The following is a 15,890-nucleotide window of genomic DNA, read 5'->3' as shown; positions in this document are numbered from 1 at the left end:
TACAACACTTTATGTACATATTTATATACAGATTTGAACAATAAGTTATTCACTGAAATATATTTATTAATTGTGGTTCTTACAAAAAATACATCTTACAAAATATAAAAGCTAAAATGTCTCAAAGCTCTGCCCCTTTAATTAGTGCATACTAAATAATTTTACTTTAGCCTACTACTACAACCATATTATTTACCAGCAACATAAAGTGAAAGAGAGGCAGAGGTGTCCTGCCACAGTAAGTAACAAATAAACAGAAAACAGTAGTGGTGGTAGATAGACACAGAGCTTCATCAAATATCTGATCTACTGAACAAAGAGCTCCAAAAATCTTGAATTTTAGACTGCCATCAGTTTTACTCCCTACACTTAACCATGTGTTTCCTACTGCCTGCAGACTTTGCACCCTTTGTTATATACACATGCTGTGTTTCTAATATAAATACATTTAATAAAGTCAAATACAAATAAGGCAACAAGAGAAGTATCCTACACTTCTCTTTTGTAAAGTAAATCTGAACAGCCGATATGGGCATCTACATCAACTATATGATTTGCCTGAGAAGCTGGAGAGGATAACAACAACAAAATAATAATAATAATTTATTTTATTTTTTTATTTGTGGCGGATGTAATTCTTTCGTGGCGGGCCGCCACAAATAAATGAATGTGTGGGCAACCCTGAAAGTGGGTGACATTGTTATCACCAGGAAAGATGAGGTCACCTACCTAGGTTCCATTCTCGAGGTTAATCTTTCCTGTGATAAAATGGCAACCAAGGTAATCAAAAAGGTCAACCAACGAACGAGATTTATCTACAGAATCTCCTCTCTGGTCAACAAAAGCAGCATGAGGATTCTAGCGGGAACTCTCATTCAACCCTTTTTCGATTACGCATGCACCTCCTGGTACCCTAGCACCTCCAAATCCCTCAAATCTAGACTCCAAACATCCCAGAACAAGCTAGTCAGATTACTTCTAGACCTCCACCCCAGATCCCACCTCACTCCTCCCACTTCTCCAAAGTGGGCTGGCTCAGGGTGGAGGACAGAGTAAAACAACTTGCACTGAGCCTAGTCTATAAAATCTGCTACACCTCCCTGATACCGAAGTACATGTCAAACATGTCATTTTGATTTTTTTTATAAATGTCTAATGATAATGTCAATGAGGGATTTTTAATCACTGCTATGTTGAAATTGTAACTAATATTGATACTGTTGTTGATAATATTAATTTTTGTTTCACTACTTTTGGTTTGTTCTGTGTCGTGTTTGTGTCTCCTCTCAATTGCTCTGTTCATTGCAGTTCTGAGTGTTGCTGGGTCGGGTTTGGTTTTGGAATTGGATTGCATTGTTATGGTATTGCTGTGTATTGTTTTGTTGGATTGATTAAAAAAAAATTAAAAAAGTTTTTTGTTTTTTTTAAATAATCAATTTTTGAAAAATGACAATCGATACTGAATGGCTCTCCCTTAGAGATAGGGTGAGAAGCTCTGCCATCCGGGGGGAGCTCAAAGTAAAGCCGCTGCTCCTCCATATCGAGAGGAGCCAGATGAGGTGGTTCGGGCATCTGGTCAAGATGCCACCCGAACGCCTCCCTAGGGAGGTGTTTAGGGCACGTCCGACCGGTAGGAGGCCACAGGGAAGACCCAGGACACGTTGGGAAGACTATGTCTCCCGGCTGGCCTGGGAATGCCTCGGGATCCCCCGGGAGGAGCTGGACGAAGTGGCTGGGGAGAGGGAAGTCTGGGTTTCCCTGCTTATAGCTGCTGCCCCTGCGACCCGACCTCGGATAAGCGGAAGAAGATGGATGGATGGATGGATACTGAATCGTACAACGTGAGAATGGCGATTTGAATTCGAATCGATTTTTTCCCACACCCCTATTAAATAACATTAAAGGGACCAGAAGAGCAGCTCTAAATACAGCTTTAATTGAACAAGGATTATTTGTGCTCATTTAGTTGAAAGAAGAAGAACAGTTTAAGAGGATCAGTTACAGAAGATCAATTATTTACGGTGAAAATGAAACTTTGTGTCAGTTTGGACAGAATAAAGAACTTAATTTGACTTTACTGCAGAAATGATATGTAAAAAAAATAACCATGAGCTAAAGCTAAAATTGTTTATCATGACATCGTCTAATGGTGATGAGATGTTGCTGTAAAAAAAAGGCGCCTGAGGACCAGCCTGTCGCCTCCCAGCACTCGTCATAAATGTCTCCTCTGCTCAGTCTGTCATTACGTTGGAACGCGGCCTCGTCGCCGCCCTCCTCACAGCTCACAGCGGTGGTCCACATTCTTGTAGCGGTCCATGATCACCAGCACGTCCTCCAGGATGGAAGGGCCCAGGTCCAGGTCCAGACCCATCATGGAGTCCGAGCGCGGGACGCTGGCGGAGGGGACGATGTGGAAGTGGCCGCACGGCGAATCGCTGCGATCGCTCCTCAGATCCTCGTTGCTCAGGCCGGCGTCGGAGTCGAGACTGAGGCCTCGTTGGGCGTCCATCGGTCCGCAGGGGTCCGACATGGACTCCTCTGACGAGGCCTCCGAGAAGGAGCCCGAGGAGGGGACCAGCCTGCAGACGGCGGCTGAGAGGGACATGTCGGTTGAGAGAGCCGCCACGCCGTTCTCACGGAGCGCCATGGAAGGACGCTGCTTGTGGTTGACCTCCGCGGGCAGCAGGTGTAGGCGGGGCGGTTTGGGCGGAGCTTGTTCGTGGGCCACAAAGACGGGCATGGAGACGGTGGACTTCAACAAGCCGGAAGACGAGTGCTGATAGTGGAAGCCATTGAAGGAATAGTCATGTCTGTTGGAGTCCTGCTTGGCGGCCCCGGCGTCCCCCGGTCCTCTGTCCGCGCTGAGCGAGCGCTGGTCCTCGCTGTTGACTCGCACCGCCGCCGCCGGCAGCATGTCCATCTTTCCCTGCAGGAAGCCCACATCCCCGAACATGTCCCCCTGCCCCTCCGGCCCCACGTGGGCGCTGTGGCGCACGTCGCCCAGCGGCGGGCTGATCATGTCTCCTGACAGGACGTCGCGCAGCCTCAGCTTCTTGCCTTTCTTGGGCGTAGTGGTCTTCAGGTAGATGGGGGTCTTGGCGGGCATCCTGCGGGGCTCCTCGCCGCCGGACGTGTTCAGACGCAGCGGGAGCAGCCGGAGACACGACCACGACGCGCGCAGGGGCTGGTAAGACGACGCTTCCACACCCAGGACGGCCCTGCCCCGCCCCCCTGGAGAATCTGGGTCAGAGGGGGCGGGGCTCACGCTGACATGTGACTCCCGAGGAAGAGGAGGAAGACCTTGACCTCTGGCAGGGACCCTTCAGACATGTCCAAAGCCTCCTGAGGAGACAAAACACTTCAGTTAAATTCTGTCCAATCAGCAGAAAGCGAGGAAATACACGTCAGCTGTCCGAAGAAACGCGCTCGCATTTTTTTATGCATTAATTAGAAATCAACATTTGACTTTGTGACTCACTGCAGGTGTGCTGATAAGCACTTTGAGGACATTCCAGGAGAAACGCTTGTTCTAATGTTGAGTAAGACCTCAGTTATTTCGTCTGCGGCGTCGTCATGACGATGGCATGTGAACCTTGACGCTCACCAACACCACAGGTGCTTTCTGCCATATTGAAATACTAGCAGTAATGTGAGCGCGTTTATGAAGGACAAACCTCCAAGGATTCCTCATGGACATGAAACATTCTTTGACCCTTGCTAGATGGACCCGCCTTTTAACAATCTTAAGGCCCAAGCTGTTTGTTTACATGCTTTTTTTTTTATTTCTCTTTGCTATTTGGGCTTATTGGACCCTAATTAGAATAAAAACAAAAAATCATCTTTTGATATGATGTACTTAGTCCATAAGTACACAAACATGTACTTCATGTGTAGTGGCATGCTCATTTTTATTTTTACACTTTTTTTTTCCAAATTCCATTGTATGTTATACTCTTCTGACACCACCAGATGGCAGTATAAGTGTCCATATGTCGGCATACGACCCCAATTCAATAGTGTACACCAGGGGTGGGCAATTAATTTTTACCGGGGGCCGCATGAGCAACCCGAGCACTGCTGGAGGGCCACACCGACAATATTTCAATTAAATTTTGCTCAAATTATTTTTGATATACCGTAAGATAGATAATAATAATATTTTCATTTAACCTAACTTATCTTTATACAAAAGCAGATGGCTTTTGATGTTTTTATTTTTAACACTTTCTTACACAACACTTCCTGATGTATATTACAATACAAAAATGTCAATTTCTGTCACTTCATCCTGCATCCTCTTTGTTGTGAACGTAGCACGCCTGTAAGGTGATTGGCGAAGAAGGAAGAAGCGTTGCTGTTGCGGAAATGAGGAGTGAGGATTGGTTTTCCTTTTGGAAAGAACAAGATAAGTTGAGCTGTGTTAGTATAGGTTGCTCAATAAAAGTTTAAAAAGAGCGTCAGACTTGGTGTGCACTTCTTCTGGACGCTACAATTGATGTCACAAGTGGGATGAAATGCCTCCCAGTTCGCCTTGCCATCAAACCTGGGAGTCTTCATTGAGGACGGAATTCCCCCCGTGGCAAGCAGCGTGGCTGCACCTGTAAACGCTCTCTCTCTCTCTCTCTCTCTCTGTCTCTCTCTCTTTGCGGCGAGCTCCTCATGTGGCACGTACCTCCCGATGACGTAGCACACAAACAGTGCAGTATGCGCAAAGTTTTACTTCTGACACCAATTGTAGCGTCCAGAAGAAGTGCACACGAAGTCTGACGCTCTTTTTAAACTTTTATTGAGCAAGCTATACTAACACAGCTCAACATATCTCGTTCCTTCCACACGCACGTCTCCTCACTTCTCATTTACGCAACTCAAGAAGACAACATCTACTTCAGCAGGTCGTTACACTATATTCTTTAAAGACAGCAACGTGTGTACCACAAATAAGCACTTGGCAGTCCATGTCTTTTTTAAAACACGCCATTCGTCATCAACTTTTCTCTTTTTAGCGTCTCGGGGATAACCGGGCATCACTTGTCGCTGTGCGCCTTCCCTCACAGGACATACGCACATATAACACTTTTCAAAATAAAAGCAGCACAGTTGTATTGCACGCACGACAAATATGTTTTTTTTAAATTTATTTTGTATTTGTGATTGCCGCTGCGCGCACGAGCATACGTCCGCACGGAAGTAATACAAATAACGCTTTTCAAAACAAAAGCAGCACCGTTGTATTGCACACTCGAAATAGATACTTTTTAAAATGTATTTTGTAATTTATAATTGGCCTCACGCGGGCCGGACAGGGACGTACAAAGGGCCGGATGCGGCCCGCGGGCCGCAGAATGCCCAGGTCTGGTGTACACAATTTAGGAAATAAGAGCTAAAAGGTGCTGTCCACGCATGTGGCAACTAGGTAACTTTGCAAAAAAAATAAATTTTAATTTTTTATTTTTTTTTAAAGGGCTTTGCTACACATCTTAAAAATGTTTTAAGGCTAATATCTATACGGAACTAGACCAGACCATTGTTTTATAAATCCAATAACTCCTCTCAAATTATTTACATTTACACGTTTTACTGGCAGTGTCCTGATGCAACATCATCAAAAAAGACCAATATCAGATGATATCGGCTTGCATCTAAAAGGTGCGATACAAGCAGTCTTGTTCACTTGTGCCCAGCTGGACAGTCAGCTGACATTGAAATGTCCTCCAATAAACACTTTTATTCGCCTTTATAGTCAAGTCATTTGCAAAAAAGGTAAACATGCTAGGCTATGGGCTACTGGAGCTAGCAGCTACACAACAGCTAAGCACACAATGGGGACGGCCATCAGTGTGTGAATGAGTGAATTTGGAAATAGTGTCAAAGCGCTTTGAGTATCTTGAAGGTAGGAAAGCGCTATACAAGTATAACCCATTTACAATAGCACATTTGTCAATATAAACAAGTATCAAAAAATGTAGTTGCATATTCCGTACACATACAAAGTATCCAAGGCAAAAGCGTATTAGAAAGTACAAAGTAACAGACGTGTCCGCATCAATCTGTTTCATGATCTTAATGTGATTAATTATTGTTACCACTAGGTGTCGCCAAAAACAAACTTGTCAACTTAATTTGTGCGTCTGTAACCAGATTCGTGTACTAATTTGTGTGTCTGTATCTCAATCTTTGTGTGTGTAATCAGATTTGTGTACCAATTTGTGTGTCAGTTTCTCAATCTGTGTAATCAGATTTCTGTACTGTGTGTATCTCAATCTGTGTGTGTGCAATTAGATTTCTGTACTAATGTGTGTGTCTGTATCTCAATCTGTGTGTGTAATCAGATGTATGTACAAATTTGTGTGTATCTCAATCTGAGTGTGTGTAATCAGATTTCTGTACTAATGTGTGTATCTCAATCTGTGTGTAATCAGATTTCTGTACTAATTTGTGTGTCTGTATCTCAATCTGTGTGTGTGTAATCAGATGTGTGTACTAATTTGTGTGTCTGTATCTCAATCTGTGTGTAATCAGATGTGTCTACTAATTTGTGTGTCTGTATCTCAACCTGTGTGTGTGTGTAATCAGATTTGTGTACTAGTTTGTGTGTCTGTATCTCAATCTGTGTGTGTAATCAGATTTATGTACTAATTTGTGTGTATCTCAATCTGAGTGTGTGTAATCAGATTTCTGTACTAATGTGTGTATCTCAATCTGCGTGTAATTAGATTTCTGTACTAATTTGTGTGTCTGTATCTCAATCTGTGTGTAATCAGATGTGTGTACTAATTTGTGTGTCTGTATCTCAATCTGTGTGTAATCAGATGTGTGTACAAATTTGTGTTTGTATCTCAACCTGTGTGTGTGTGTAATCAGATTTGTGTACTAGTTTGTGTGTCTGTATCTGAATCTGTGTGTGTAATCAGAAGTGTGTATTAATTTGTGTGTCTGTATCTCAACCCGTGTGTGTGTAATCAGATGTGTTTACTAGTTTGTGTGTCTGTATCTCAATGTGTGTGTGTGTGTAATCAGATTTTTGTACTAATTTATGTGTCTGTATCTCAATCTGTGTGTAATCAGACGTGTATACTAATTTGTGTGTCTGTATCTCAATCTGTGTGTGTGTAATCAGATGTGTGTACTAATTTGTGTGTCTGTATCTCAATCTGTGTGTAATCAGATGTGTGTACTAATTTGTGTCTGTATCTCAACCTGTGTGTGTGCGTGTAATCAGATTTATGTACTAATTTGTGTGTCTGTATATCAATCTGTGTGTAATCAGACGTGTGTACTAATTTGTGTGTCTGTATCTCAATTTGTGTGTAATGAGAAGTGTGTACTAATTTGTGTGTCTGTATCTCAACCTGTGTGTGTGTAATCAGATTGATGTACTAGTTTGTGTGTCTGTATCTCAATGTGTGTGTGTGTGTGTAATCAGATGCCCATGTTTTCATTGTGTGTCCGTATTTTGGTTTGTGTGTATGCCCAAAAAAAAAAAAAAAAGTCCACATTTCAATCTGCATGTGTGTAAAAAAAAAAGTGTGTATGTATTCAGATATGTGTGAAGCAAGAACCCTGATTGGCTGTCTTTTTACAGGTGAAGATTTGTGTGTCCGTGCAGCAATCTGACCGTATAAAAAGACGTGTCTGTCACATACACACATGGCAGATGCTAGTTTGTGTCCTTCAGCAAACATGCTACAATAGTGGTTCAAAATGAATGTTAGCACTTTAGCGCACATAGTGTTGTTAGCTTCTTACTTTACTGTGGCATCTATCACATGTCATCTAATAAAGAGTTTCTTGGAGAGCAGAACAGCTCATCAGTGTTAAAGCGACAGACACACAAAAGCGTGTGTTGGCAGGAAGGATTTCAAAACAAAAGGCCTTGATTTTGATGCTAGATTTTGGCCAACACACTTGGAGTAAACTACCGTGGGACCTCGGAGACCTTTGAATGTGACGGAGCACTTCCTTTGAAAGCAACAGTCCATCTCCAACAGGAAACTCCGCTCGTAAATCTTGGTAGATAACAAAGCAGACGTCTCCACGACCCCTGACCTTTCTGAACGGCAACATTTGACCTCTTTTCTAGTCCCTGGTGAGACGTGGCGGTGAGGATACCATATTTACACTACAATCTGCCCACCAGGTTGAAATACGCCACAACACCGGGGGTCAGAATTTAACCACCAAAACGTCTCAGTTGGCGCCAAAACAAGGTCGAGTGTCAACAAAGTCGTCGAGAGAAAGTGAAAGTAAAGTTACTTCATATATGAACAGAGGTGGGTAGTAACGCACTACATTTACTCCGTTACATCTACTTGAGTAACTTTTGGGATAAATTGTACTTCTAAGAGTAGTTTTAATGCAACATACTTTTACTTTTACTTGAGTATATTTATCCATTTATCTACATTCAGCTCGCTACTCGCTACTGATTTTTATCGACCTGTTAATGCACGCTTTGTTTGTTTTGGTTTGTCAGACAGACCTTCAAAGTAGGATGTATCGCATGCCTGCGTTCCACCAATCAAATGCAGTCACTGGTGACGTTTGACTCCGTTTCACCAATCAAATACGGTCACTGGTGACGTTTGACTCCGTTTCACCAATCAAGTGCAGTCACCAGTGACGTTTGACTCCGTTTCACCAATCAAATGCAGTCACCGGTGACGTTTGACTCCGTTTCACCAATCAAATGCGGTCACTGGTGACGTTTGACTCCGTTTCACCAATCAAATGCGGTCACTGGTGACGTTTGACTCCGTTTCACCAATCAAACAGAGCCAGGCGGTCACATGATTAACTCCACATAAAGTTTCAGCGGCAAACGACAACAAGCTTAAGCTTACATGAACTCAACGTCAAATTTGAGGAAGCACATCGCGGTAAGTAACGTTAGTAGATATTTTGGCTGTCACCGTAGGCTGATGTTAGCTTCCCTGCTATGAATCACTGTCAAATGTACATCGTGTGGGGACATATATTAACGCACTGCAGCCTCATAGACACACACACAGAGTCGCACACACTCTCATGCATGCATACAAACACCAATCAGAAGTGCACAGTGTGTTCCCAGGTGCAGCCCACACCTATCAGTTTATGGTTTGCGTAAAGGCTAACTTGTTATTTTCCTTTGTAATCTCTGCCTACTGAGCCTATGGTGCTGTTAAGTTATTGTGGCTCAATTTGCCTTCATTGTTTTTATGTTAATGTCTTATTATTTAATATATATTATTGTTTTAGTTGCTTAAGAGATATTCCTGGCTCTGAATTTGCTCATTGCTATTTTTATGTTTTTGTGCATTATTTGTTGCCGTCATCATCAAACGAACAGGTCACTCATCAGTTACTCAGTACTTGAGTAGTTTTTTCACAACATACTTTTTACTTTTACTCAAGTAAATATTTGGGTGACTACTCCTTACTTTTACTTGAGTAATACATCTCTAAAGTAACAGTACTCTTACTTGAGTACAATTTCTGGCTACTCTACCCACCTCTGTATATGAAGCAGTAAAGGAAAGCTTACAAAAAACGTTTTAGAACGTGATCAAGCTTTAATGAGCGGCCACATCTTGACCCTGGAACTGACTACTTCTATATATTTGCATTATTTTTTCTAAAGGTAAAGTATTCAAATACACACTTCCCAATTTGACACGCTTAGTGTGTGTGGCCAATTAACTTCCTGTTAGGGACGTCACTGCCCATGGTGAGAAAGTGACATAAGAAGCACCAAAGACAATCAGGAGCCCCCTCAACTCCCCTCAATATGGAGGGCGGGGTGGGGGTGGGGGTGTTATGTAACAGTGACGTCACCAGAGTCCTCCTGATGGAAGTCTCTGGAGTACACTTTTTTTTAGTGGAGTCCTTCTTTGCGGGGTGTAATCCACGCACAGCCTCGGGCTATTTGCAGCCCGCCAGCCCGGAAATAAGGAGAGGCTTCTAAAACTGTCTGAGAAAGGAAAAGTGTCAATATCTACACTTTTGACACCGTCACGGGGGTGCCAAGAAGTCCTATTTTGAGTCCTGACACTTGAACGCATCTTCGTCACACGTTTGTCAAGAGAACGTCATAATAATAATACTTTAATACAAAACACCAGACACATTCTGCTTTTTAAAACGTCACAAAGATATGCTTTGTCACTCTCATAAAAGAGATCACACTTGTATATATTTTTGTTGTCCCACATAATTAGTCAAACGTCGACTCGAACCCGCCACAATTAGCTTCTAATCCATCGCCGATATTTACCTACAAAGTGACGCGCAGCTCCGACATCCTCCTTTTTCTTCCGAGTGAAAATGTTGTCTTTGAGGTCAAAGCGTTGTTTCGTGACAAATGTCCACCTGGACGTAAACCTCTTAGCGCTGCGGCCAGGACTGAAGGCTCCGTCCGACCAGCAAGCAGGATCATCCAGGAGGGAGTGTCAAGCTATAGTGCTGGCGATAAGGTAAACCCGGTTAATGGTTTCAAAATAAAAGCAAACGCCAGTGTTCCGAGTATGATGGCTTTTAGTTTATAAAGCGCTACATTGTGAAATCCTTGTACTTACTTTCCGGTACTAATTTTGTTTCATGTCAAGTCTGTCTGTGGGTGTGCCTTGGAAGAACAATACATTTTAAATAATCCCATGGCAAATTGCAACACGTGACTTCTCACAATCATGTGAATATAATTAGTGTTATGTTTAATTCCTACAAAAAAAAAACTCCCCCACACTGGACCATCTTCCGGGGTGACTTGTAGTCAGTCAATGAATGCTAATGAAAGCGTTGATTGTAGATTATGAGGATTAGCTGAGATTATTAATTACAGGTGAAGGTGCTAATTTAAAACGACTTTGATCAAGTAGTGAGAAAGCAGGATGTTGATGTGTTAGTGTAGTGAAGGTGTTAATTAGGTTCTGTTCTTTGATTTGCACAGGGGCGGATTAAGAAATTTTGGCCCCCTGGGCCTGACATGGTCTTGGCCCCTCAACCCCCCGCGCGTGTGGGCGCACACACACGCACGCACTATGCAAGAAATACTGTATACTGTGAACAGACATGCACACTGTACTGTACAGAAGAGTGCACATACTGCACACACACTATTAGGTATACCACACAGACACTGACAAGCACAGGTTTCACACAGACACAGGGGGAGGGGATAAATGGCCTAAAAATAAACATTTTTGAAAATGATTACGCCCACTTCAGTGATGGTGCATTGGGTCATTTGAGAGATATTATGTATTGGAAGTTGGTAGCTATCATGAAATAAACCCCCCAACCCACCCAAAAAACTAAATCGGACATGATTTTTGCCCCCTTTTCCTCCCTTCTATCATTAAAAATAAAATAATATCTTAGGAAAACACATTGGCATAACGGCAGCTGTGCAGCAAATTGAGGCTCAAAGTCTGTATCTATTTGTGGTTAAGCTTGAGGAGAAGGAGAAAGGTAAAATGATAACATGCATCGGAGAGCACCACAAAGAAAGGTGTAGGCCAGTTCATGGTACAAGGGCTGCATGCAGGTCAAGATAGCCCATTTCCAAGAATGCTATAGTGGCTGGACAGGCACTGGACATGTCCTGAACTCAGTGTCAGACGTGGCTGCCGAATACTTGGATGAAGTGAAGCAGCTGACAGATCTCATGCTGCCCCATCTGAAGACTGTCCTGGCCAGGCAGAGGATGGATGAGGAGACCTTCCCAATGGACCCTGTCAGTGAACAGGCTAGTAACATTGATGGCACCCCTGTGCACAACATTGGGATGGAGAGACAATGTGGCAAGGTGGACTACAAACTGAAGAAGTTGGGCACACTGAACGCAGTCAATAGGTCAATAATTTTACAGAAGAGCCAGGAGCTTCAGAGGTTTCAAGGCAGCAGCACAAGCAAAAAGGGAGGTTGAACTCAACTGGAGTAAATTCATGAAGGCAAAATTCGAGAGTAGGGCAGATGAGAAACAAGAGATGGCTCAAAGAAAGGAGAGTAAGAGACTAGACATGCTGGACACACTGAAATCTTTTGATGGCCCCTTCACGATAGTGGGGAAGTTGAAAAGTTCCTTATGGATGAAAGTCTGCACAAGAATGCAAAGCTGCAGAGAATGAAGCTTGAGGTTCAGTTTGCCAGAGAAAGCACCAAGCTTCTGCCTAAAGTCAATCCTATCTTCACAATCCAGGTGACACTTCCCAGAAATGGCAAAAGTGCAATTCTCCAAGTCATAATGGATACTTAGAATTGTATGGTGGTGGTAAGTATTCATGAAAACAGGTAGCCTAACATTAGTGAATGGGTGAATTCTGGAAATAACCTAAAAATCTTACACAGTGCACCTTTAAGCAAGGGGTTTCTTTCGTGCTTTCAATTTTGCAAAATCATCCACCACATCATTGAAGTCCAACTCTCTTGTCAGCTCACTCTCAATTGCCATTAGAGATAACGCATTTAATCTTTTCTGAGTCATTCTTGTGCGCAGCTCATTTTTTACTCTTGACAAAAGAGAGAATGAGCGTTCTCCCTCACAGTTACTGACCGGTAGAGTGAGAAAAATCTGTAGCGCAATGTATGTATTAGGAAACGTAGGCTGTAGTCCAAAATGTATTATTGTTTTGAGCAGTCCTGAAGGGGTCCTCTCCTCATCAGTGTTGTTGAGCTGTATAAAAGATTTGAACTGTATAAGCTCCTGTCCAAGACTTTCATTGAGGTCAGATGGGTATGATTCAGTGAGAATCTTGGCCTTGTGAAGGACTGAAGCATTGGACTCTGTATCCAAAGAGAAAAGGACACTGAACAAATTGTTCAGATGTTTGTAGGCCTCCAGACGGTGATTAAGGCTTGAACTCAGTTGATCAATAGAGGCAATAAATGTCTCTATTTGAAACAGTTGCCTTCCCTCAAGCACAACATCTGGGGATGCTGATTCATCAGCAAACTTTTTACGTTTCCTCGTCCGTTCAGCCCTGTAAGATGGGGTGCCACCCAACATGTTTAAGGCTTTCTGCTCAAAATGATCAAATAGATCTCTTTGGGAGAGAACAAAGGTGCGCAGAGATTCCAGCAATCTAACTGCTGTACCAAGGTCCATGTCTGCTTTTTGAAGTTGCAGACTTGTGGCCTGAAATCTGGACAGAACAGTGTCCCAAAAGCCTGCCATGAAGGCCATCTCAAGTGAATCCAGCTTCCGCACTAGACTGTCAGCTTCAGTTCGTGTGTCTCGTTTCTCTGTGTCATCAGTGGAAATAACCTGTAGTGCTGCTTTTATTTTACTGTAGTTCTGCCACAGTGCTTTGGTAGATTCTGCACGGCAACTCCAACGCGTGTTGGATAAAGCTTTAAGTGTGAGATCTATGTTGGAATTGCCAAATACCCTGTCCCATCGGTGTGTGGATGCAGTTGTGAAGTTGTAAATAGACTGAATCAAGTCAAAATACTTAGAGACTTCATTTCCACATCTGTCAATGCTGTTGACTCCCACCAAATTCAAAGAGTGAGCTGCACATGGAATATAGTGTATTAATGGGTTGCTTTTCTTTAAGTGAGCCTGCAACCCATTATACCTCCCTGACATGTTGCTGGCATTATCATAAGCCTGCCCCCTGCAATTTGACAGCTCTAACCCTAGATTTTCCAACACAGACATGACACAGTTAGCCAAACTTTCACCTGTATGGCTAGTAATGGGCTCAAAACCCACAAAGCGTTCAACAACACTGCCCTCTTTGCTAACAAAACGGAATATGAATGTCAATTGGTCCACATGAGATAAATCTGGGGTTGAATCCACAATGATAGAGTAGTATTTGCTTGCTTGCAGTTCATCTGCTATAGCCTGTTTGGTTTTTGCACCCATCAATTCAATGAATTCCTCACAAATGGTGGAGGACAGGTATGAGGTATTACCTCGACCCATCTGCCCAAACTTTCTGATGTGATCCTTTAGAAAGGGATCAAATTCAGCCAGGACCTCCAGAATACCAAGGTAGTTCCCATTGAGAGGAGACCCTAACGATTCATTTTTACCCCTAAATGCAAGGCCCCTTTCTGCAAGGAATTTAATGACTGCAACAACTCTTTGTAACACCTGCCTCCAATAGCTGCTCTCTGCCTGAAACTGTTTGAACAGGTCTGCATCAACTGTGGCACCTTTGGCGCGGTTCAAGACTGCTTGCATGCAGGTTATGTGCTCAGCACTTCGCTCATGTTCACCAAATCTTTCTGAGTGTTTCCAATCACAATAGCCTGTCACAAAAGAATGCGTTTTTGGGGAAAACAGTTTGCATGCAAAGCAGTAAACATTACCAGTAGAGGGAGAGTACATCAGCCACTCTCTTTGTACTCGTTGTCCATTGGGCAAGTGTGAAGTAAAATGTTCATTGTTTAGGCATCGGGTTTTGCCTCCTAGCCCACTGTTCCTCACAGAAGCTGGATAATGGCTGTGACGGTTGTGAAATGATTTTGCACCTCTTTGAATAAGAACTTCCTTCATTGACTCAGTGAGGGTCTCAGCCCATTTAGCGGGATCACTAGGTAGAGTTGTCACTGTAGATGGTGTTGAAGAAAGATTCAGCTCATTTTCTATGCTGTCCAGAGGTGCAGTGACCTCACATTCATCCGAGCAACTGGCTACTGCTGAATTGGTTGAATCATAAGCATCAGAAGCATTTGGTTCAGTGTCTACACTTGTAGTGGTCTCAGGATCTTGGGAGCTACATGCTAGCTCAGGTGCATTGCTAACCTTAGCTGAATTTGCAGTAGCATTTATAGAATTGCTTTCAGCAGATGTCTTTGTACTGAAGAAGCTGGAGATATTTGGAACACTCTCAAGTAAAACTGATTCCTTTTTTTTCTTTTCTTGCTGAATTTTTTTTCTAGCTCCTCCACTTAAACGTTTATGATCCATATTTCCCTTCTTTCTTTGCACATTGGCTCTTTGCCTATCACAACAGATAAACCAACTATGTGTGTGTGTGTGTGTGTGTGTGTGTGTGTGTGTGTGTGTGTGTGTGTGTGAGTTTGTTTGTGTGTTTATGATCGGTGCTGCTTCCTTCAAGTGTGTGAGGTGATTTAGAAAACTAGCAACCCAGCATCAACACTCCAAAGCAGAGAATAACAGCTTACTAGCATAGACAATTGAGAGCAGAGAATCAACTGATTCGTCTGATAGACAGCAGGAGAGCAGAGTGGTCAGTGATGATCGAATCAAGAAAATGTCTAAATGGCAAGGGAACAGACTGATTTGTACTGAGGAGAAAGAGAGAGAGAGCCAATTACAGTGAAATATATTCCAAAAGAGCCAAGTGACTAGCTGAAGGCAGGGACAAATGCCTTGGAGTGACCAACAAGAGTGCAAAGTACCAAATGGCAAAATGTGGAAAGACCAACAGGCAGATCTGCTTTTACCTCTTATCTTCACAACCAAAAAGTTGCTAAATGATGTTTTCAGTCGCTAGCCAGGTATGGCCAAAAGACGCGAAATCTAGCGGCAAAGTCGGTCAATCACACTGACAGTGAAACAAATATTTTGAAAAGATAATAATTGTACACCTTTGTGCACTTTAGTCTTCTATCTAAATATTTTCACAAAGGACACCAAGGCAGCTTGCTAGCTATGATGGGAGCAACAATGTCTGATAGACAGCAGGAGAGCAGAGTGGTCAGTGATGATCCAATCAAGAAAATGTCTAAATGGCAAGGGAACAGACTGATTTGTACTGAGGAGAAAGAGAGAGCCAAGTACAGTTAAATATATTCCAGAGCCAAGTGACTAACTGAAGGCAAAGACAACAGCCAGATACCTTAGCAGAGACCAACAAGAATTCAAAGTACCTAATAGCAAGATGGCGAGACCAACACAATAAATTGTATTAGGATTTAATTTATTAACGTTAATCTTA

At 42.9% G+C, this 15,890-nt stretch overlaps 1 protein-coding gene across 2 annotated transcripts; it reads right to left on the bottom strand.

Moving 5' to 3' along the window:
- Positions 1-1,916: 1,916 nt before the first annotated feature.
- zgc:154093 (uncharacterized protein LOC777623 homolog) lies at positions 1,917-10,688 on the bottom strand. 2 transcript variants are annotated; one of them, XM_062060604.1, is made up of 3 exons: positions 10,554-10,688; positions 10,253-10,440; positions 1,917-3,342 (listed from the first exon to the last, which is right to left on the bottom strand). In XM_062060604.1, exon 3 carries the CDS (start codon positions 3,104-3,106, stop codon positions 2,276-2,278), a length of 831 nt encoding a protein of 276 aa, XP_061916588.1. In that variant the 5' UTR covers positions 3,107-3,342; positions 10,253-10,440; positions 10,554-10,688; the 3' UTR covers positions 1,917-2,275. The 2 variants fall into 2 exon arrangements, with proteins under 2 accessions (XP_061916588.1, XP_061916590.1); XM_062060606.1 differs by having other exon boundaries at positions 10,257-10,585.
- Positions 10,689-15,890: the final 5,202 nt, after the last annotated feature.

This window comes from Entelurus aequoreus, linkage group LG10 (genome assembly GCF_033978785.1).
Source record: "Entelurus aequoreus isolate RoL-2023_Sb linkage group LG10, RoL_Eaeq_v1.1, whole genome shotgun sequence".
Lineage (NCBI taxonomy): Eukaryota > Metazoa > Chordata > Actinopteri > Syngnathiformes > Syngnathidae > Entelurus > Entelurus aequoreus.
The sequence above is the reverse complement of the archived record's forward strand: the minus strand, read 5'-3'. Positions and strand labels throughout refer to the sequence as shown.

Excerpts from the sequence above, each read along its gene's own strand:
- zgc:154093 (XM_062060604.1), bottom strand. The coding sequence starts at position 3,106 with ATGCCCGCCAAGACCCCCATCTACCTGAAGACCACTACGCCCAAGAAA.